This window comes from Panthera leo, chromosome B4 (assembly GCF_018350215.1).
Source record: "Panthera leo isolate Ple1 chromosome B4, P.leo_Ple1_pat1.1, whole genome shotgun sequence".
NCBI lineage: Eukaryota > Metazoa > Chordata > Mammalia > Carnivora > Felidae > Panthera > Panthera leo.
The window spans coordinates 136,070,909-136,093,795 of NC_056685.1; the positions used below are offsets into that span (position 1 = coordinate 136,070,909).

Consider the following 22,887-nt stretch of genomic DNA (forward strand, 5'->3'; position numbering starts at 1 on the left):
GCTCCGCGCTTGCGCAGTCTCCGGGCCGCGGGACTTCCCGGGGTCCGTGCGAACATCCGGGTCATGGGCTCCTAAGGGCCAATGAGCGGAAAGACCGTGAGCCGGGGGGCGGGTTATCATGGCTGCCCCCAGTGCTCCCCGTCCGAGGGCTTGTAGGCGTCGTACTGACTGACGGCTCAGCCACCGCGGGCCCGCCCTCTGCCCTCGCCAGCCGTGCCGCGTTCGGGTCCGGGTAGCTCTGCGAGGCGGCGGCCGGAAAGGGAGCCATGGGGACAGTGCACGCCCGGGTAAGAGGCCCAGCGACCCGCGGGCCGCGTGACCTCTGGGCAGGCACCGCGGGGAGACGCTCTCGCCGCGGCGCCCGGGGTTCCTCCCAGTTGCGGGGGCGCCGGGGGCGGCGCGGCCTGCAGGCCGGGTGAGACCTCCGAGCAGGAGACCGGGCCTCAGAGGAGGGACGTGACTTGCCCAAGGTCGCTCAGCGAGGCAGTGGCCCCGAAGGGACTAGCGAGCTTTCCGTGGTGACCTGGAGCAGAGCAATAAGTCTTTCTCTGCACGACCTGACTTCTCTACCTTCAGCCGAGCCGCGTTACCGGTCGGCTTCCGCAGGCTCAGCCCCTGCCGGGGGCGCGGTGGACCCTAGAGCAAGTATCCTTTGAAGACTTCCGGCCCAGACCCGTCTAGAAGCCTGCCTTTCTCCTGCTTAAGGGTGCAGAGACAGAACCTCTCCATGCTTTAGTTACCCCTTTTAAAGTGGAGGCGGGAATAGTACTTTCCAGTGTGTTGCGAGAATTAAGACACGATAGGTGAAGGTCCTTGGGTCCTTGGTGCGTCCTGCCTGCTGGCCAAACTGCTCTCCTTGGTCCTAATCTTAACTGAGGGCCAGAGAAGGAGTACTTGGCCCAGGTCACACTTGTTAGAGCCTCAGAATGTTCCAGAAGTCAGACCTCCCAGCCTTCAACGGTACTTTTATCCTACGACACGGATTGTTTCACTTGTCCTGCTCAGAAGTTTCCCGTAGTTGCCCGTGAGCTTCCCCAAGTATTTCGCACAGGCCCCCTCGGCTTGGCCCTGGGAGTTGGACTTCACTCGGCCTCACGGATCACGCGTTCAAATGAAACACCGTGGCTGTGCTGACACACTCCTTGCCCTGTACCTGCTCTTCGGCGGCTCCTGGCTCACCCACCCCCACACTCGTCCCCCCCCCCCCCCCGCCCCGGGACACAGTCCCATCTTCTAGAGCTCAGTTCAGGCCGCTTGCTACATACACCTCCTCCTTATCTGGCCTCATTTGGACGCGCTGCCTTCCTTGATCTTGTTCCTGTGCCGCCCGTTTGAGCGCTGTTTGGATTTTTGCCTTACCCTTTTCCAGTCTAAGTTTCTAGATGTTACAACAGGAGCCGCATCTGACTTGGTTTGCATCCCTCTCCAACAAAGCAAACGTTCCGCTCATTTATTACCGTAACATTTACCGGCGGTCTGCTAGGTGCCTGGCATGGCTATAGGCGCTGGCGATTCAGAAAACAACGACAAAAATCTCTGCTTTCATTGAGCTCCTTTGACGCTAACGTTGCTGCTCCTTTGATTCATGTGTTGGCAAGAAATGTTCTTTGATTTGAACGGCACATGCCACCGGCCAGTGTTATTTGAACGTTTCGGTCAGGATTCGCAGCGAGAAGGCATTTTATGTTTGGCGGGTGGTGTTTACTATAAATATCAGTCTTGTTTTCTTATTTTTCTTATTTTTTAATATTTATTTTTTAGAGCGCGTGCGCCGTCCGCTTGGGGGAGGGGCAGAGAGAGAGAGAGAAAGAGAGAGAGAGAGAACAAATGAGGGAGGGGCAGAGAGAGGGAGAGAGACAATTCCAGGTAAGTTCTGCTCTGTCAGTGCAGAACCTGATACGGGGCTCGTACTCACAAACCATGAGGTCATGACCTGGGCCAGAGTCGGACACTCAACTGACTGGGCCACCCAGGTGCCTCCAAAGTTTGACATTCTTTTTTTTTTTTTTTTTTTTAATTTTTTTTTTTTTAACGTTTATTTATTTTTGAGACAGAGAGAGACAGAGCATGAACAAGGGAGGGTCAGAGAGAGAGGGAGACACAGAATCAGAAGCAGGCTCCAGGCTCTGAGCCATCAGCCCAGAGCCCGACGCGGGGCTCGAACTCACGGACCGCGAGATTGTGACCCGGGCCGAAGTCGGACGTCTAACCGACTTAGCCACCCAGGCGCCCCCAAAGTTTGACATTCTGATTAAAGGGTATAAATGGGAGTGGCAGATCTTTGGTAGACCATATTTCATGCTTTGAAATTTCAGGAACTGTAATGGAATTTTTTTTTTTTTTTTTTTTTTTTGCGTAATGGACTATGCACCTTGTGCGTATTTGCTAAGCATTCAGATCGAATAGAGTGACTCCGTGCATATGTTCCTAACCATAGTATATACTCTGCACAGTTTGCACAAATTTAATATACTTTTTTGCACTGTGTAAACTTAAATACAGGAAGCATATTTGTGAAATGGCGCAGGTAAAAAGTTACTTTTTCAATTAGTTAACATTTTGAGAAATACAGTGATGATTCAGTTTTTTGAAATATTGCACAACAGGGGCACCTGGGTGGCTCAGTCGGTCAAACGTCTGACTTCAGCTCGGGTCACGATCTCCCGTCTCGTGAGTTCAAGCCCCGCGTGCTGTGCTGACAGCTCAGAGCCTGGAGCCTGCTTGGGATCCTGTGTCTCCCTCTCTCTCTGCCCCTCCTCCTATCCCTCTCTCTCTCTCTCTCTCTCTCTCTCTCTCTCCTCCCCTCCCTCAAGAATAAACATTAAAAAAAGTATCGCACAACAAAAACGAAAAGATGACGATATGAAATAAATGATCTATTCTTTGTCCAGCGTGGTCTTCCCTTTTCACTCACGTAAATATCCCGCTTCAGCCGCTGTGAGGCAAGGGCTCAGTCTGTCTTGCTCACTGCTACATCCCCGGCTGTTAGCCCAGTGCTCAGCAGGCAGTAACACAGACTTCCAGAACCTAGAGGTGTCCCACTACGGGAAGGGCAGGTTCTGCCCCAAGAAGCCTGGCTCACATACATGACATTTAAGGCAGATCGTTTTAGGGAGAAAGTTCTCCAAGGTGCGTGCAGACGTGCACGTAAGGGTCAGGGGAGTGGTGGGGGTTGAACTTGGAGGAGCAGGTGTGGGCCTTCTGGTGGCGGTTCGTCACACGCCCTGCTAAGGAATCTCGTTGGATTCTCTGTCTGCAGGCACTCTTGAGGGCCATCACAGTCTTTTAGAGCAGGAGTGGAAAAGAGGACAGGCCAGGTCGTTACCTTTCCAGAGAACCGGTGACGTGCTGGAGGAAGGACGTCCCGACGAGAGTCTGTCTTATGCCTGGGAAAGGGGGATGGTGTCCCAGAGTCTCCGTTGCGGCACACGCTGCAGAGTCCAACGCTTCTGTGCGCTTTGAAAGCACCTGTTTGTAGGGAATTGGTGGAGCAAGGAGCAGCCAGATGCTGGTTAGGACAGTGTTCCTCCAAATCTGCAAATTTGTGCATTTGCCCGGTGCCACACTGGCCCTGAATCCATACCCAGGAGGGCCTGGGAGTCCCCGTACTTAGGCAGGTCCCCATATTAAACATGTAATACCGTGTGTGTGTTCTCAAACATTCTATTGGATTATCATGGCCCCCTGGAAGTCCTATACCAGGCACAGCCTGTGCAGTTCTTACTTCGAAGTTGCTTTAATGCTTTTGAGACGATGTCAGTTCAGATTGCAGCAAGTGACTGCTTTCTGGCACATTTTACGAACATACGCAGCTCCTTTTAATGTGTGAATGAGACTTTCAGGGCGCAGAAAAATATGTTTTAGCAACTTGGTTTGCCAGCGTACTTATCCTATCCTAGGCTGTATCCAATCTGGATGAAAAAAATTAGGGTAATTTCTATAACACCAAAACAATTTGTTTTATCTTTGATAAATGTGGCATCTTATTTTGAACTACTTTTTTCTTGAGATGGGCCTTAGGTACCCAGAACCGAACAGCCATAGTCGCATAGACCTCAGTTCGTGACACAGTCATGAGTAATACACTGGCCACCAAGGGCTCACTGCCTATCCGGGGCTTGTACGTCAGCAGTATTTACATCTGCCTTGTTCTCCCCAGCCTCCACTCAACAGAGGGAAACACAGTACCGAGCTTTCTGGAACACCATCTAAAGACAAAACTCAAAAGACTAAAAAAAAAAATTTTTTTTTTAAGTTTATTTATTTATCTTGAGAGAGAACGAGAGGAGAGGGGCAGAGACAGAGAATCCCATGCAGGCTCCGCACCATCAGTGTGGAGCCGATGTGGGGCTCAAGCTCCTGAACTGTGAGATCGTGACCTGAGCCGAAAGCAAGAGTCAGGCACTTAGCTGGCTGAGTCACCCAGACGCCCCAGAGATTTTTGTGTTTTTGTCTAAGTTTATTTAACTGTGTCTTCTCCCTCCCTTTCAGAGTTTGGAGCCTCTTCCAGCCAATGGACCTGATTTCGGGGCATTAGGAGAAGAAGCTGAGTTTGTTGAGGTTGAACCTGAGGCTAAACAGGAGATTCTCGAAAACAAAGATGTGAGTTTTTGTTGAAGTGCTTGATGAAGTCACTGCCAGAGACATTGGCTTCCATAGACCCCAGGGAGACAGAGGATTGACCTGTCTCAGTGCCTTCATTGAAGAAGAGTTTATAGCCAACTGTTTTGGAAAGGCTGGTGATTTTTAGGAAAATAGCTTCTGGTTTTAGAGAAATAGTTTTTTTATTTTATTTTATTTTTTTTTATATACTTTATTGTCAAATTGGTTTCCATACAATACGCAGTGTTCATCCCAACAGGTGCCCTCCTCAGTGCCCATCACCCACCTTCCCCTCTCCCCCACCCCCCATCAACCCTCAGTTTGTTCTCAGTATTTAAGAGTCTCTTATCGTTTGCCTCGCTCCCTCTCTGTAACTTTTTTTACCCCTTCTCCTCCCCCATGGTCTTCTGTTAAGTTTCTCAAGATCCACATGTGAGTGAAAACATATGGTATCTGTCTTTCTCTGCCTGACTTATTTCACTTAGCATAATACCCTCCAGTTCCATCCACGTTGCTGCAAATGGCCAGATTTCATTCTTTCTCATTGCCAAGTAGCATTCCCTTGTATGTATAAACCGTATCTTCTTTATCCATTCGTCAGTTGTTGGACATATAGGCTCTTTCCATAATTTGGCTGTTGTTGAAAGTGCTGCTATAAACATTGGGGTGCAAGTGCCCCTATGCATCATCATTCCTGTATCCCTTGGGTAAATTCTTAGCAGCTATTACTGGGTCATAGGGTAGTTCTATTTTTAATTTTTTGAGGAACCTCCACACTATTTTCCAGAGCAGCTGCACCAGTTTGCATTCTACCTGGGGAAGTTTAGACAGACATTTTTATATTTATGTTATTTAAAAAAAACAAAACAAAAACCTAAGTATTTCAAGGACAGACCCAAATTATAATTAAGTTTATACTGTGTCCAGAAAAAAGAGTGAAACTTTTCCTAAACCTTGCTCCCTTTGAAATTTAAATCCAGCTGAAGAAGTGTAAGCACGTTTTCAGTGATTATATGATGAAGACCTTTTGCAATATTCTGATTACCCTCAGTTATGCATTTCCTTAATATCCCCTATTATCTCTGCTTTGTTTCTCTGTTACTCATTGCCATCTACTAAACTGTAAACTTGTCTATTGCAAGCCCCTTTAGAAGGTAAGCTCCGTTGACTCAGGAATTTATGTCCTGTTCACTACTATACCCTCAATGTTTAGAATAAGACCTGGCTTGTAGGTAATCGGTGCAGTGCACTGTCACTGAATAAATGAATTAAATAAGCATCTACAGACAGGGAGGTGAGAGGCTCTGAGCCAGCATGTATCATGCTTCTTGAAATGCGCACAAGCACTCTAGCAAGATGCGCAGTTATTAAGTTGGAGGTCGTAGCATCAGCGATCACCTGGCTACAGAGACCTTGTAAGTGTCAGTCACAGGAGGTAAACACCTGGCAAAAAATAGGTTCAGATAACCAGTTGTTCTAACAAGGCAGGAAAATAAATAAAGTCTGGAATGAAGAAGGGTGGATCATTAAACTTGAAAAAAAATCCTTGACTTACTTTTCAGACTTTCGTCTTTAGCCTTGATCTCTTGCTGTGTCTCATACCTAATAATCAGTGTCCTTTTACAACTATGTGCAACAAAAGAATGAAACTGGACCACTTTCTTTCACCATACACAAAAAAGAAACTCAAAATGGATTAAAGACCTAAATGTGAGACCCGAAACCATAAAAATCCTCGAAGAGAGCACAGGCAGTAATTTCTCTGACATCAGCAGTAGCAATTTTTTTCTAGATGGGTCCCCTGGGGCAAGGGAAGCAAAAGCAAAAATAAACTGTTGGGGCTACATCAAAATAAAAAGCTTCTGCACAGCAAAGGATACCATCAACAGGATGAAAAGAGAACCTATGGAATGGGAGTGGATATTTGCAAATAAAGGGTTAGTATCCAAAATGGACAAAGAACTTACATAACCGAACACCAAAAAGAGACAAATAATCCAATTAGAAAATGGGCAGAAGACATGAACAGACATCCAAGGAAGACATCCAGATGGCCAGCAGACACATGAAAAGATGCTCCCCATCACTCATCATCAGGGAAATGCACATCAAAACCACATTGCGATGTCATCTCACGTCTATCAGAATGCGTAGAATCACCCACAGAAGAAATAATAGGTGTGAGCAAGGATGTGGAGAAAAAGGAACCCTCATGCGCTGTTGGTAGGAATGCAACTTGGTGCAGCGACTGTGGAAAACAGCATGGTGCTTCCTCAAAAAGTTAAAAACAGAACTAACCTATAATCTAGCAATTGCACTACTGGGTATTTACGTCCAAAACACAAAAACACTGATTCTAAGGGATACATGCACCCCTACATTTACTGCAGTATTATTTACAGTAGCCAAATTATGGAAGGAGCCCAAATGTCCGTCAACAGACGGGGACACACACACACACACACACACACTGGAATATTACTCAGACAACAAGAATGAAACCTTGACATTTACAAGGATGTGGACAGAACTAGAGAGTATAATCCTAAGTGAGGTAGTCAGAGAGACAAATACCACATGATTTCACTTGTATGTGGAATTTGCGAAATGAACAAAAAGAGACAAACCAAGAAACAGAGGTTGTTTTTTTTTTTTTTTCTGTTTTTTAAGTTTGTTTATTTTTGACAGAGATGTGGGCAGGGGAGGGGTGGAGAGTCAGAGAGGCACAGAATCCGAAGCAGGCTCCAGGCTCCGAGCTGTCGGCACAGAGCCCGACGTGGGGCTCGAACCCACGGACCGCGAGATCATGACCTGAGCCGAAGTGGGATGCTTCACCCACTGAGCCACCCAGGCGCCCCAAGAAACAGACTCTTAACCGTGGAGAGCACACTGATGGTCACCAGAGGGGAGGTTGGGGTGGGGGAGATGTGTGGAAATAGGTGAAGGAGGCTAAGAGGACACTTACTGTGGGGAGCACAACGTAATGTGTGGGAGTGTTGAATCACCACTATACATCTGAAACTCATATAACACTGTATGTTATCTCCACTGCAATTGGAAAAAAACCAAAACGGCATTTAAAACAAAAAAATGACAATCAGTGTCCCTTTGTCACATTTAGGTGGTCGTTCAACACGTTCATTTTGATGGACTCGGAAGAACCAAAGATGATCTCATCATATGTGAAATTGGAGATGTTTTTAAGGCGAAAAACCTTATCGAGGCAAGTTCTCTCTGCTTGGCCCTGTTTCCCATTCCCTCCCGAGGAACCTCCGCATCTGTCTCAAACCACTGAGCTGCGCCCCAGCCTCTCTGCGCGTGACCTTGCCCCCCACCCTGAAGGGGAGCCTGGGTGCGCCCAGGCTGAGCCTCCCCAGTCCCCCCGAGCGCCTCCCGCAAACCTAATGTGTGTTTGCACGCGCCCTCGCCTCTGGTCCCTCCTGCCCCAGAGGCTGGTCCGTCCCGTGTTCTTCGCCGCCCCCCAGCGTTGTCGTAGGCACCACGGCTGGCTCTCTCCCTGGCACCCCGCTCGGTGCTCCAGCGTGCTCCCACGTGTGGTGGGTGCTCCGCTGTTAGCCACTCCTGCTGTCACCTTGCGGCCTTGGCTCCGTTTATCCCCTGGTCTCTGTCCTGGATGTCAGCATCTCCGGTCCTCTCCCTGGAGGGCGCCTTCTGTCCTTCTCGGCCCTTGGAACCACATTGGACATGTCCGGGCAGAGTCCCCAGCAGCCTCCTCCAGGTGGCCCCTGTCAGTACCTGATGTGGGAAACTTGGGGTTCGGAGCTGTTGGCCAAGAGAGAATTCTTGAGATGTTGTGGGTGCAAAAAGGTGGTTTTATTAAAGCGTGGGGACAAGGACCCGTGGGCAGAAAGAGCTGCCCCAGGATTGTGAGGAGTGACTGGTTACATACTGGGGGAGTTGGGGGGGTTTCCAAAAGGACTTTCAGATGCTAAAGAGGATTCCTAAGATACTGGAGGCCTGGCTGAGGTCAAGCTAAGGTGGCTTTTCCCTCCAGCAAAGCATTAACATTGAGACCTTAGGGAGCTCCTGGAGGAATGTTCTACTCTGCCTGCCTCAGGTGTTTGTCAGTGCGCTGCAGGTGGTAAGGAAATTTAGTTCTATCTACGTTTCCTTTTTGCCTTTGTTCCCCACATCAGTACCCAGCTGTTTGGCCTTTCTCACCTTAAGGAAATTGCTATTTAGGGGCGCCTGGGTGGCTCAGTCGGGTAAGCAACTTCAGCTCAGGTCATGATCTCACGGTCTGTGAGTTCAAGCCCCACGTCGGGCCCTCTGCTGACAGCTCGGAGCCTGGAGCCTGCTTCGGATTCTGTGTCTCTCTCTCTCTGTGCCCCTCCCCTGCTCATGGTCTGTCTCTCTCACTCTCAAAAATGAATAAATGTTAAAAAAAACAAACAAACAAAAAAAAAAAAAAACTAAAGTTGACAGCCTGGAGCCTGGTTCGGATTCTCTGTCTCCCAGTCTGGCCCCCCTGACACGCACGTGCAATCTCAAAAATAAAGAGAGAAACATTAAAAACAGAGATTAAGGTAATACATAAGCACAGTGTGATGGTCCCCAGGGCATTGAGGTGAAAGGTAGGTATCCCCACCCCCGCCGGCCCCGGGCTCGCTCTGCAGAGGTAGCGGGGCTAGGGCTCCTTGTGCAGCCTTTCCGTGATAACCGCTTTGTTTCTGCACCTTTCGTTTTTGACGCTGCATGGAGAGCTCTTTTGTGGCACTCATGCCCACCTGCCGGGTGAAATACCTGGTCGTCCTCCTCCAGTGCTTCGTCCGTCCCCTCACGCGTCCCGTCTCAGCGGGGCTCTCTTCTTGGTGGCTCGGCACCAAGCACTAAACCTCCGTCCTGGCCACTAGAGGAAGACAGTCTCTTTTCCTTCTCTCACAGGTGATGCGCAAATCTCACGAAGCCCGGGAGAAATTGCTTCGCCTGGGAATATTTAGACAAGTGGATGTTTTGATCGACACGTGTCAAGGTACCTACCTGTTGTTGGCCTAGTGTCTCTGATTTCCCCTCCCGCCCATCCCGCGGGATCACGAAAGCTGTACGTGTGGCCGGACGTAGATTGCTCCTGGAGGTGTATCGAGCACATAGGTAGTTGGCCGTCCCAGGGGAGTAACTGGGATGATGGTGGTGAGTTTCATGTCAGGCTGAGGGAAGACCGGTGAACTTTGAAGATACTGTCGTCTGAACCTGTAGATGGTGCAGGCCTTCTGAGAAGGATCGCGAGGAAGGGGGCCAGGCTTCATTCGGGGTAGCCCGGCCCAGCAGGTGTCCGAATGGGCTCTTGGCAGACAGGTTCCACCTACACGTGTGCTTTCAACAGGAGGGCGCCAGGAATCAAGATCTCACTTTTTTCGTTTTTGCTTGTTTGCCGTTTGACATTGTGCGAGCCTGTCCACCTAGTCAACGTTTCTTCTTTGACCGATGAGCGCCTGCTTCGGGCAGGCCCTGTGCTGGGTACCAGGGTGAGTCCAGCACCAGACCTTCCAGTCCGGTGGAGCAGGGCCGGGGCGGCCAGCCCCTCTGTGCCCTCGGGGAGAGCCCCGGGCGAGGCTCTGCCCTCCGCGCGGGCCCGGGACTAGTGTCGTTGCAGGAAACGTGTTTCCAGATAAGGAAACCAGGGCTCAGAGAGGCTCAAGTTGCCCCAGTGACCCAAGTGGCCCTTGCTGCTACTCCAGAGTGCTCTCCTCCTGGCAGGTCTTGTTGGCAGCTTGTAGCCTTTGCGTTCTCCTGCCTGTCGTAAACGTGACGTGCATGTGGTCCATGGGGGCGTTTCCGTCGGGTTCTCCGCCCCGGCTGCCCGCTAGAATTACCCGGGAAGTTGTGAAAAAGAACGGTTAGGGCAGTGAACTGTTCCGCGTGGTTCTGTGGCGGGGGTGCTCGACATCAACCATCTGTCAGACCCTCTAGGATGTACAGCACCGAGAAGGGACCGTGCAGATCTCCCTGTATTTCCTCCTGATGTCTCGCTATTGATGTGTGACTTGTGACAGACGTCCCACACCGATGCAAGATGATCGCAGACAGAAGTGTGTCGGGGTGGGGGTGGCTCTATGGGGACTCTTTATACTTTCTGCCTGATTTTTCTATAAACCTAATGCCTCTCGCAACAGTGAAGTCTATTGATTTAAAGAAAAAAAAATGGTGCCAAGGCTGCACCCTGGCCTGTGTCTGAGGATCCAGGAGCCAGTGTTTAGGCAGCTCGCCACATGTGGCCGCTGCCCAGCCAGGGTGGCAGGGTGGGTCCTGCCCTTCTGTGAGCGGCCCCCAGGCCTTGCAGAGCTCGGCCCTGCTCCCTGGCACCCCGGGGCACATGGCGGGCACCGAGGCAGCTGCAGACTCTAATCACCCCGCAGGCACCACACCCCTGGCTCCGCAAGAGGTCGAGGACAGTTGCCTCTTAATTTGTGCTGAACTGCTTGGTCGTCCTTCGGGGTTGCCGCAGTCCCTCTGGTCACAGGAATTCTGCATTTAATGTCAGTTGCACTGAGGCCCCACGTGTTTTCAAGGACCCCTAGCAAATGCCCTCAGCAAATGACGTGTGCTGAGACATCCTGCTGCTTGTAGTTCCCTCCTTGTAGCGAAGTCTGACTGTTTTTGGTCTCTTCTGCCACAGGAGCCAGACACAGCTTTTCAGGTGTAGGAGCACGTTGTGATTTTTGTGTCGGAGTGTTCTCAAACTTAAAGATAGAGGGTGTGTTTTCCGAAGATCGTAAAGCACACTGACTTCAGAAGGCTCTGTCTCCTTGTTAGCAGTGGGACCTAATGAAACCACGGGTTCTAGCTGTCCTACTGACCAGTATTTCTCGTACGCTTAGGTGATGACGCCCTTCCAAACGGGTTGGACGTTACCTTTGAAGTAACCGAACTGCGGAGACTGACGGGCAGTTACAACACCATGGTTGGGAACAACGAAGGCAGTATGGTATGATGTACTTCCTTGCGGTGGAACTTTCACTTAGGAGCTTTGAAAGTGTGCCGGTTCTCAAGACTGAGGGTGGGTTTAAGACTCTGTCACACACCGCCGTCTCTGCGGGCTAATGCGTGGATTCTCAGCGATCTTCCTAGAATTGATCATAGTATGTTGTAGTCTTTAATTTAATTATGCTTCCAGTTAGTTAACGTGCCGTGCTACCTTAGCGTGGGCACTCGAGGTAGCGATTCAGCAGCCCCACTCACCGGACCCCCGGTGCTCCTCACCTGCTTCACCCATCCCGACCGGAGTTACGTTATAGATTGTTTGACGACGATAGTAACGTCAATGGTTCATTAGGGACGATTTGGGGGGTGTTTGTGTTAAGTTTTCTAGTTCAAATTCTCCTGATTCCCCGGCTTTGCAGTTAGCAAGTGGGGCCTGTCTGTCGTCATCAGGCGTATGTGGGGAGCACATGCACTCAGCATGTTTGTTTTTTCTTTTTTAACGTTTATTTCTGAAGGAGAGACAGAACTTGAGCGGGGGAGGGGCAGAGAGAGAGACACACGCACAGAATCGGAAGCAGGCTCCAGGCTCCGAGCCATTAGCACAGAGCCCGATGCAGGGCTCAAACCCACGAACCGCGAGATCATGGCCTGGGCTGAAGTCGGACGCTTCACCGACTGAGCCACCCAGGCGCCCCCAACAAAGGCGTGTTTTGATGAGTAAAAGCAATTCCAGATGAAAGGCAAGCCCTTCAGTCTGCATTTTTGTCCTGTGTTTAGGAGGGCCCCTTGGCAGAGTCCTTCTTAACAGCTGCCATTCCTCCCCTTTAAACCACTGCTGTCTTTCTGTTCCCCTTAGGTGCTTGGCCTCAAACTCCCTAATCTTCTAGGCCGTGCAGAAAAGGTGACTTTTCAGTTTTCCTACGGAACGAAAGAAACTTCGTATGGCCTGTCCTTCTTCAAACCACGGCCTGGAAACTTCGAAAGAAAGTAGGAAGCCAAATAGATCGTTGAGTACGGTGGCTTGGCTGGTTTAAGAGTTAAAGTAGAGGCCTTGGTTGCGAAAAGACACTTGACAGGATCGGCTGACGCTTCTGCCCTGTCACAGCGTGCCGTAGCTTTCCTCCTGAAGATGAACCCCAGAAGTGTATTTTTAAGTCTGTTGATTTAAACGTGTACAAGTTATAATCCCTGTTTCAGCTGTTAAAGCTCTGTCCCGTTGTCTCCTAGTTTCTCTGTAAACTTGTATAAAGTCACCGGCCAGTTCCCTTGGAGCTCACTGCGGGAGACGGACAGAGGGGTGTCGGCCGAGTACAGCGTGAGTAACCTCCCGCCCTTCCCTTTCGTGCGCTTGCGTGGGGGACCAGGCGCCTGCGTGGCTGACTGCCAAAGTCAGCAAGTGGGGGCGGGCCGGGGGCGGGCCGGGGGCAGGCAGGCCTGGCAGCGGGCTGGCTCTCGCAGCGTGCGCGTCGCGGCCGGGGTCACCCTCTGTCCTTGGCCCTCTGCTGTCGGCTGCTTTCCCGGCCGGGCGCCTTGCCACGGGCCACGCTTGGACTGCCGGGGGTCGGAGAGTGGCCCGGCTCCATCGTGGCGGCCGCGCTCCTGGCTTCCCGTGGGGCCGTGTGCTCATCCTCCCGTGGATGTGCTGAGGCCGACAGCTTCTGAGAGGCGGAAGGTCGCTTCAGGTTCCCGAGGGCCTCCCTCACTGGTTCGCCCTGAAGTGTGCTTCCAGCAGGATGTGGCGAAGTGCAGCCAATGGCATTCCTGCCGTTGGACCACTTTCTGGCTTCCTGACGACCCTGCCCTCTTTGCCTTCCTTTTTACACTCGTGCCGCCTCCTCCCCTCCTGCTCGGGCTTCGGTTAGCGAGGAAAGACGGCACACGGTGCCGAGTAAAAGCAGTTCTCCAGGGGCGGCCTTCAGACCGGCAGCATGGCCTCGCCCGTGAGCTGCTTAGAAATGCAAGTTCCCGGGCCTGCCGGCCTCCCGAAGCAGCATCTTGGGGCGTCTCCCCGCCTGCTCCCTGGCGGTTCTGGTCTGAGAGCCCCTGCTGGAGCCCTGCCGTCACCCCCGGGGCTTGAGCGCTGCCGTGCCGCTTGGCCCTTGTCGGCACGGGGGACGCTGGCCACTCGGGCTCCTCAGCCTCGCAGACAGACCAGGGTCGGGGAAGCCCCCGGCACGGAGGCGGACCGGCGGCTGCTGGCTCAGGACGCGACGTGAGCATTTGTAGCTCCGTTTTTTGATTCTCTGTGTGGCCACCTGCCCTGTGTGACAGGAGTAGCCCTCAGACACCTTCCCGCCCTGTGCAGGGTGGGGAAGGGCCCCCCCCAACCCCGGCTGACGCTGCCCTCTCCGGAGGCCACCGGCAGTGTGCCAGGGACCGCAGGCTTTCTCCCCATCCTTCTCCCGTGCCCCCGCTTTATCCCCTCCCGCTGCCCTTCCTGCCCACCGTTCAAAATAACGCATCTTAGGTATTTAACTGGTTGGCCGTGTGACGACGCCTCCTCCTGAGGCCCCACTGGGGACGACTCCCCGTGTGTGCTTACAGTTTCCCATTTGGAAGACCAGCCACACGGTCAAGTGGGACGGCGTGTGGCGGGAGCTGGGCTGCCTCTCGAGGGCGGCGTCCTTCGCCGTGCGGAAGGAAAGCGGGCACTCGCTGAAGTCCTCTCTTTCGGTAAGGGCTCCCCCGTCCCACTGCAATTCGCAGGCGTTGGGAGGGTAGTCTCCACGACACCGGGGACCGAGGAGGGCCGTGGGTTGGGCGGCTGGTGGCACCGCCCCTGTTACTGTGGGCACCGTCAGTGGTGCCAGCAGAGGTGTGCCTGAGAGCCGGTCCTGGGGTGTAGCCGGAAGCTGGCGGAGGTCACTCAGGTCAGGGTCAAGCTCCTTGAGAGGTCTGCCCCACCCTGCGGGCCCCCCCAGCTGTGAAATAGGGACGAGGTGCTGCTTTCCCAGAGGGATTTTCTGACGACGGAGTGACGTGATAGGGCGAGGGGTGCGGCCGGGAGCCCAGTCTGAGGTTGGTGCTCAGGAAGCGCTCCTTGTCGCCCGACGCGCCCACTCACAGCGAAATGCCCGATGCGCACGCGCGTCTCTTCCAGCACGCGATGGTCATCGACTCCCGGAATTCCTCCATCATGCCCAGGAGAGGTGCTTTGCTGAAAGTTAACCAGGTACCCTTCCTTCGCAGCGTGTGACCTGCTGGCCGGTGACCCGGGAGGGGAGAGAGCCCCACACGGGAGGCACATTCTGTATACGGCGCGCCTTCCTTTAATTATGGAGATTGTTCTAGAACGGCTGGAGGGGGTGTCGGCTCTGGACCCGTTCCCCGTAGTGCCGTGTCCTGCGTCCACAGACGGAGCGGGGGTGGGGTTCTGGCCTCGGGGCTGGGGTCACTTCCTAGGCCGGGAGGAGGGTTGTGAGTGGGCCGAATGAGTCCCTTGGCACTGGTTAGACACCTCAAGGCAGAGAGTGTGGATGCCGGCCGGGTGGCACCCTGGTTGTCCGCCTGGCCTTCGGGATGAGAGGACCAGCGAGAAATCAGATTTTTTCTGGGACGGGCCGAATTGTACACGATGGGCGAGTTCTGTTTTCCAAACGCTGGTTGGGCGAAACGAGCCGGGCTGCCGGTCTTTCTCGCTCACGTACGGGAGTCACTGTGCAGCTGTTCACTAAGTTTGAGGCCTCTCCGTTTCTGACAGTCCCCCGGTACCTTCTAGAACAACTAGAATCGAGCTTCTAGGAGACAGACAGAAGCGATCTCTTGCCCGTTTAAAAATACAAAACAACAAAATTAAAGAGCCCTCGCGGTGACGTGGTGTCGAAGCCTGGGCCTAAGTCTGCCTGCTCCGTTTTGACCTGCGAATTCTTCTCCCACAGGAACTGGCCGGCTACACCGGAGGGGACGTGAGCTTCATCAAAGAAGATTTCGAGCTTCAGTTGAATAAACAGCTCATATTCGACTCAGTGAGTGTCCAGCCGGAACGGCCACCTGCATTTTTGTCCCCTGTTGTCAGGAGCTCAGGTCCGAGGTAGTGAAGGCGTGACCCAGACCACAAGCGCAGAACATTCGTGCTTGACCTTTTCAACCTAGCCAGGGTTGAGGAAACTCTGGGGAGAAGCGATCCTTTTTCTCTTTATAAGGAACCCGTCAGCCATTTTATGCGGGACCCAGGAGAGCAGCTTCCCCGTTTGTCAGCTCGGGGCCGTCGTGGGAACGTGTATGGAGGACAGAGGAATGTGCCTCCTTTCCCTCCTAAGATCACTTCCATAGAAATTCTGAGTCTTCACCTTATTTTGCTGAGTCTGCAGGGCTCTGGGCACTTCCAGAAGTTTCTTTTCTAGATCTTTAATCCAGTTTGGTCTGGTTTCTCCTGACTTGCTCAGGAATGGGGAGTAAGTGACCGGATTCTGACCGAGGCACAGGAGCCCCTGACGTGTTCTCCCGTCCTCCCAGAGCCCCGGGGACTGGGGACAGCTCTCTGTGCCCTGCCCCCCCTTCCCCCGACCTGTGCCCTTTGCTACCGTAAAACTCGGGGAGCCAGCGTGAATGAAATGATACACCGGTCTGTGTCTGAAGTCCCTTATCACTGCTCCCGGCCAGGCCTGGGCTCATCACCCCTTGAATTTCCTTCCTGCCTTTCCCCTGCTGCTGCTGGTCCGGTGGCCTCGCTGTTGTCCGGTTCAGTGAGCTGCTCCAGGTCCCCTCCCCGGGCCTCGCCACAGCCCGTGACCTCATCATCACTGGGTGCCGTCGTTTCAGTGGTCTCCCTCCGTTTCCTCTTGGTGGAGTCCTGTCGTGGCCTGTCACACTCCCCCTGGGTTCTCGGCGAGAGGTCCTACGCAGCCACGGTCCCTGGGGCGTCTCGTCCCGCCTGGGGCTGCAGCTCCGTCCTTGTGCCGTGCTCCCAGAGCTGGGCACGGTCCTCCCTCCCACCCCCGGCATCATGTGCTGCCAGGCCTTTTGACTGTGTTCCTCCTCGCAGACGCTTCAAATTCGGCGCGTCTGAAACCAGCTCTTCCCTCCCTCCCAAATCTGTACCTGACCCGGGCTCCCGAGTCCGCTGGCTCACACACCTGTCCGCCCAGCTGCCCTTGACTGCCCTTGACTGCCCTGACCGCTCAGAGCCCTCACCCTGAAGGCCACCAGGCGCCAGGTCCCGCCTCTTTGGGCCGCTCAGTGTCACTCAAATCCCATGCCGCTCTTTCCCGCCATGGCAGGGATGTCCTTTTCTGGGCAATGTCTGCTCCCCCTTCTCCTCCGCACCGCAGACGTGCTGGTCTTTCTGAAATGCAAGCCGTGGGGTACCGCTGTCCTGCGTGAAGGGGGTGCTGTTGACGGGGCACGCAGTCTGTGGTCCCATCTCTGTCCCCTTCTCCCCGTACTTTGGCTCTGCTAAACTTACGTCCCGTCTCCCAGAAGGACGAGGATCTCTCACGTCCAGGCACTCGTACTTTGTCTTCTGCTGGGGTCCCTTCTCTCTGCTGTTGGCTGGCCTCTCGTCCCAGCCTTGTTAACGGTTTGGCACAGGTTCACCTCCTGTAGGCCTCCTCTGACCCCCAGGCCAGGTCGAGGCTCCTGCTCGGTGCTCACAGCTCCTGTGCTTGTCTCTAGGTGTCACTCATCACCACCCCTCACCCACCACATCTGTATCGGCTGCCCAGCGCCGTCTGGGCACCAGAAGTACCTCAGGAAGTAGAACGTGGCTCCTGCCCCCTCACGTTCTAGTGAAGGGAGACCCACAAGCAGGTCCGTGTGTGTGTACAATTTAGCAGGCGGCGAGCGTCCTGAGGAATGAGACGACAGAGTAAAGAGAAAGCGGCCCCAAGTGGGTGCTGTCTTCTGTAAGATAGTCCGGGAAGGCATCCTGGGTGAGGCAGCAGAACCCAGGGCAGAGCGGGGAGCCAGCCGCAGGCTGTCTGGGCACGAGCTGGGTGGGGCCTGTTCCAGGATGAGCCAGGGTCTGCCGGGGCCACACAGGGGGAGGAGGAGGGAGAGCGCAGGGAGGACAGAGGTTGGACCAGGTGGCAGAGGGCTTTGGGCACCGCCGTGAAGGTGACACTGGTTTCCTCCGGGAGGGAGGCCCAGTTTGGTGTCACCGTCAGGGTGAACGGGCGCCCGTAGGAAGCGGGGAGCGCTGCTGGGGGCTCGAAGGGCCCGCTAGAGATCAGGACACATGGAAAGGCGCCGTCCCCTGGCCGCGTGGGGCGTGTCTCCCACCTCGCTCAGCCTCGCCCCTCCTGGAATCAAAGCCCTGGAAGCCATGCCCTGCTGGGGCTTTGGGCTTGGGGTTTGCTTGTGTTCCTGTGTCTTCTTTGAAATTGGAAGTGGCAGGTTTTCAGAGTATCCACAGAAGACTGTCACCAAGCCAGATGTTCCCGGCGTGTAGTCCCCAGCACAGAGCTCTGCACCTGCTCGTGGCCAGATCTTGGTGTGGTTTCCAGCCCAGGGGGCTCGTCGCCAGGAAGGGGCGCGGAAGAAAACGGCTGTGTGTCTGTGTTTCTGCAGGTGTTTTCCGCATCTCTCTGGGGTGGGATGTTGGTGCCCATTGGCGATAAGCCCTCAAGTATTGCCGACAGGTAAGCAGTAATGAGCGAGTGGGTATCTTGCACATGCTTGCCTTTGGCTCTTTTTGGTTGGTTTCTTAGAAGTGCTTTTAGAGAACCTTAACCATTTGGGAGAGGGAATATTTTAAATTTTATTTCAGTTTTTATGTTTAAGCTAACTTCAAAATATCCAACATACCTCATGCTGAATATGTTTTGCTTTTTTGATGGGGAGGGAGTTAACTCACTTCATAGTATTAAAAATCTTATATTCCCTTCTGAGCATGAGAGAATGTAGTTCAAGCGCGTTGCAGAAACATAAAAATAGACATTTAAGGAAGTAAAAAAAAAATCCTGCTCGGTGATCAACAGAGTTAACATTTGGAATTATTTCCTTCCAGTCTGTTATTTGTGGACATGTGCTGGTGTGTGTGTGTGTGTGTGTGTGTGTGTGTGTGCGCGCGCGTGCGTGCATTCACGTGCACATTATGTTGTCAACATACTACAATTTGCATACGCCTTTGTGGTCTCTCTGCTTTTAATTGTTTTATATTTTGTTTTAAAGATTATTTATTTGTTTAATGTTTACCTTTGAGAGAGATGGAGAGACAGAGCATGAATGGGGGGAGGGCAGAGAGAGAGTGAGACTCAGAATCTGAAGAAGGCTCCAGGCTCCGAGCTGCCAGCACCTGGTTCCAACCCACGAACCATGAGATCATGACCTGAGCCGAAGTTGGACACTTAGCCGACTGAGCCACGCAGGTGCCCCTTAAAGATTTTAGTTTTGGGGCCCCTGGGTAGCCCAGTCGGTTGGGCGGCCGACTTCGGCTCAGGTCATGATTTCATGGTCTGTGGGTTCCAGCCCCACATTGAGCTCCATGCTGACAGCTCAGAGCCTGGAGCCTGCTTCCGATTCTGTGTTTCCCTCTCTCTTCTCCTACCCCCCACACCCTTGTGTTCTTTCTACCAAAAATAAGCAAACGTTAAAAAAAAAAAAAAAAAAAAAAGACTTTCATTTTAAGTAATGCCTACACCCAACATGGGGCTCGAACTTACAACCCCAAGATCAAAAGTCACATATTCCACTGACTGAGCCAAAACAGGTGCCCCTGTGTTCTCCCTGCTTTTTAAAAAGTTTTAAAGAAATTGCGGAGTAAACCATTCACCAAGTCATGAGAAATTGTTCGGAAGCTACATTTTAATGTTTCATTGTTTGCATCTAAGGAACCCTGTGAAGAATATGATTTTTTGTTTTATTTTTGAACAAAATGAAGTTTTGTTTTATTTTTGTTTTATTATTTTTTTAAAAGTGTACTTATATTTGAGAGAGAGAGAGAGAGAGAGCAGGCAGGGGAGGGGCAGAGAGCTAGAGAGACACAGAATCCTAAGCAGGCTCCGGACTCTGAGCTGTCAGCACAGAGCCTGACACGGGGCTCGAACCTACGAACTATGAGATCATGACCTGAGCCGAAGTCGGACAGTTAACCAACTGCACCCCCTAGGCGCCCCGAGAGTAACAATAATTCTATTTTGGTCTGTTTTCTTTTAGTATTATTTTTTGCTTTCTGTAAGTTGGGATTGTACTATTGTATAATTTTTGTCTTGCCTTTTTAAAAGTTAATGTCACACTGAGCACATAGGAGGTGGTTTTGAAACAGAGCTGTGACGTAATGAATTCTTATAGACAGTAGATAATTCCTTTATAACGGACAGTCCACACTGTCCCTCGTCTCTATAGAGAGGTCTTCATTTGTGCCTCCTATCTCACTTATATCCCCCAGAAGTTTGAGGTGTTTGTTTAGATTTTTATGAAATGCCCCAGTACTCCTGTGCGTCTTCCCAGTCCTTCAAAGTTTTGCCAGGTGACAGTGTCGCTGATAATCCAGTAGGAGACGTGAGCCTCACTCGAGTGACTCGAGTGTTTTCTGCATTTCATTGTAGCTTGTAGGTTTTCCCCTGGTGACTTTCTTGTGCCATCTGCCATTCTTTTTTTTTTTTTTTTTAATTTTTTATTTTAACATTTATTTATTTTTGAGACAGAGAGAGACAGGGCATGAGCGGGGGAGGGTCAGAGAGAGAGGGAGACACAGAATCCGAAACAGGCTCCGGGCTCTGAGCTGTCACCCCAGAGCCCGACGCGGGGCTCGAACTCACGGACCGTGAGATCGTGACCTGAGCCGAGGTCGGATGCTTAACCGACTGAGCCACCCAGGCGCCCCTCGTGACATCTGCCATTCTGCTCTAGGTTTTACCTCGGAGGACCGACCAGTGTGCGTGGGTTCAGCATGCACAGCGTGGGGCCACAGAGCGAAGGTCAGTGTCTGCTCACGGTACCGCCGCGCCGAAATTAGGGTCACGTTGCATTTTTGAAAGCGTGCGCGCCAGACCCTTGAACAAAGCGGGCCCCCCCCCCCCCCCCACGCAGGTGATCTGAGCATAATTTTGGACTTCCCGAAGACTCCACGACGAATGGCCTACCGGAGGCCTCACTGGTAACAGTCAGTCGTCACTTACTCTGCGGGTCGTGTGTCTCACGTACTCTATCCTCACACTAAAGGAAGCTGCAGAAAAGAGAGGGTTGTGAAGGAAATCGTGAGGAGGAGGAAACACTTTTACAAAACTGTACTTAGCGAACATTTGTGTGTAAGTGCACTTGCACGGCTCGCAGCGTGTCGTTCAAGGGTCAGCTCTGTTCCGGTTCCCACAGCATCACACGCTCCCGTTTCCCCACGGCGCAATTCACACCTGACACGGCGTGTATCCCACGGCAGGCGCGGGCAGGTAATTGTTGAGGGAACTGCGGAAAAATGAGAAAATCTAAGGAAAAAAACGCTCCGCGCCGACCCGTGGTCCCGCTCCCCAGCGATGATAGCGTGAGCGTCCGTCGTCTGAACAAGCACCCTTCGCACCGGTGTTCTGGTCCGTCCGCCCGCTGCGTTCCAACCTGCTCCCCCCACCGCCCTCAGGAACGCGTACGAGGAAGAGTTTTACGGGAACGAGTACTGCGTCGTTTTTAATAACCTTCGTCTTTTTTTTGTTCGTCTTACTAAACATACTGTAACTTTTCTAAATGAGTAGATTTTGTCTTTGGGAGCAGTTTGAGGTTCACAGAAAAGTTGGGCAGAAGGTACAGAGAGTTTCCACGTCCGTCCCCTAGCGTCCTCGATGACCGGCGTCTCGCGTTAGTTTTCAAGTCATCTCCGCGTCCAGCGTGGGGCTCGAACTCACAACCCCGAGGTCAAGTTGCCGTCGTAAGGCAGCACTGACGCATTCTCACTAAATCCCCCGTCCGCATTCGGGCTCCCGCTGTGTGCTGTGGCGTCCCGTGGGTTCTGGCACGCAGCCACCGTTACGGCGCCCTCTAGAGTTCCACCCTCCCCCGCCCCATGCCTGACGACCCCCGAGCCGCCTCCTGTCTCCACGGTTCGGCCTTTTCCAGAGGCTCGCGTAGTTGGAATCCTACAGTACGCGCCCCTTTCACACCGGCCTCCCCGAGGTTCCTCCGGGTCTCTTACGGCGCGTTTGCTCGTGTCCTTCTGCTGCTGAGCGGCGGTCCTTGCGTGTCTGCGCCGTCTCCGTTCGCGGGCAGGTTTTGTCTGTACATAAAACCACAGCCTTCGACTGACCTGGGGAAATAGCAGTTCGAGCGGTTGCTGGGTCAGAGGGGAACAGTGTGTTGCCTTCGTACGAGATTGCCAGACCGTCTTCCGAGAAGGCGGCACGGCGTTTGCACGCCCGCGAGCAGTGAGTCGGGGAGACAAAACTCTGGTCGGTTTTCACGGCCGCGCATCTCATCCCGTTGCCATACTCTCATCTTCCCAGACCACGTCCCAGGCGTTGGACATTCAGGTCGTCTTTTTTCGCACGATTAGGAAACAGTGTATCCGTGAATAAGCTGAGTCTCTGTGCTCCTAAGTTTTACTCTATGATGTGAAGGTGTAGGTGTGGAATTGCTAGGTCAAGGATTTTGAATGTTTTAAAGCTTTGCTTTGCTCTCTGGAAAGCCCGTTTCAGCCACACTTGTGCCGCAGGGTGTGAGAATTCCTGTTTTCTAGAACTGTCTCCGACATTGGCACTCTATCCGAGGTATTTCCGCACTTTACTAAAAACTTGAAAAACATCATTTAAACGGACGTGTGCTATTCCGTTACAAAGTATTGGGCCCTGATTTTCTGAACTGTTCTTTTAGTATCTTTGTTGTCTCCGTTCTATAGTGTGACAAATAATGGCTGCCCTGTGCCTACATTTTTGGACAGGGTATACATTTCTTGTCACTTGTTTTTAGAGTAGTTTATTAGTGTGTCATTTTTTTTAAAGAGAAGTAACATATCAGGGGTAGTGTTATCCTTTTCATTACAAGGAAGTATTATATAGTGACTCTATGGAAGTTTAGGAGTTTATCATGTGCCTGAAAATTAAAACACAATGACAGTCCACATGGTTCCCAATCAGCTAGACCATTGGGAAGAGTCTATGGGCAGGAACGTAAATTGTATAACTTTTAGTGAAAGTAGTTTGCTATTTCATCGTCCGTATCAAGAGCCTAAAATGTGCGAGGACTGTTAATAACAACTCCAGACTGAGAACTGGAAACCAAATGCCCGTCGACCCTAGAGTGGGCGAGCAATAGCGGTATCTTCACCCCGTGGACTACGACCCAGCGAGGAGGCTGAGTGAGCAAGAGCCCCTGGCCGAATACGCAGGGATGAGCCTCAGAAATGTGCAAAGTCAACAACAGCAAAGCCAGGCCCAGGGGAGGCGTCAGATGGGATTCCATCCACGTAAGGTTTAGAGACAG

At 52.4% G+C, this 22,887-nt stretch overlaps 1 protein-coding gene across 1 annotated transcript in view; it reads left to right on the forward strand.

The window, feature by feature from the left end:
• The first annotated feature begins 83 nt into the window (after nt 1-83).
• Nucleotides 84-22,887, forward strand: part of SAMM50 (SAMM50 sorting and assembly machinery component) — a 32,706-nt gene continuing 9,902 nt past the window's right edge. Inside the window, exons 1-12 of the mRNA XM_042948073.1 lie at nt 84-287; nt 4,492-4,602; nt 7,724-7,825; nt 9,508-9,595; nt 11,442-11,548; nt 12,401-12,531; nt 12,772-12,859; nt 14,089-14,217; nt 14,645-14,716; nt 15,423-15,509; nt 18,052-18,122; nt 20,335-20,402. Coding sequence (XP_042804007.1) covers nt 267-287; nt 4,492-4,602; nt 7,724-7,825; nt 9,508-9,595; nt 11,442-11,548; nt 12,401-12,531; nt 12,772-12,859; nt 14,089-14,217; nt 14,645-14,716; nt 15,423-15,509; nt 18,052-18,122; nt 20,335-20,402 — 1,075 coding nt within the window. The 5' untranslated portion in view covers nt 84-266. The remainder of the gene's footprint in view (nt 288-4,491; nt 4,603-7,723; nt 7,826-9,507; nt 9,596-11,441; nt 11,549-12,400; nt 12,532-12,771; nt 12,860-14,088; nt 14,218-14,644; nt 14,717-15,422; nt 15,510-18,051; nt 18,123-20,334; nt 20,403-22,887) is intronic.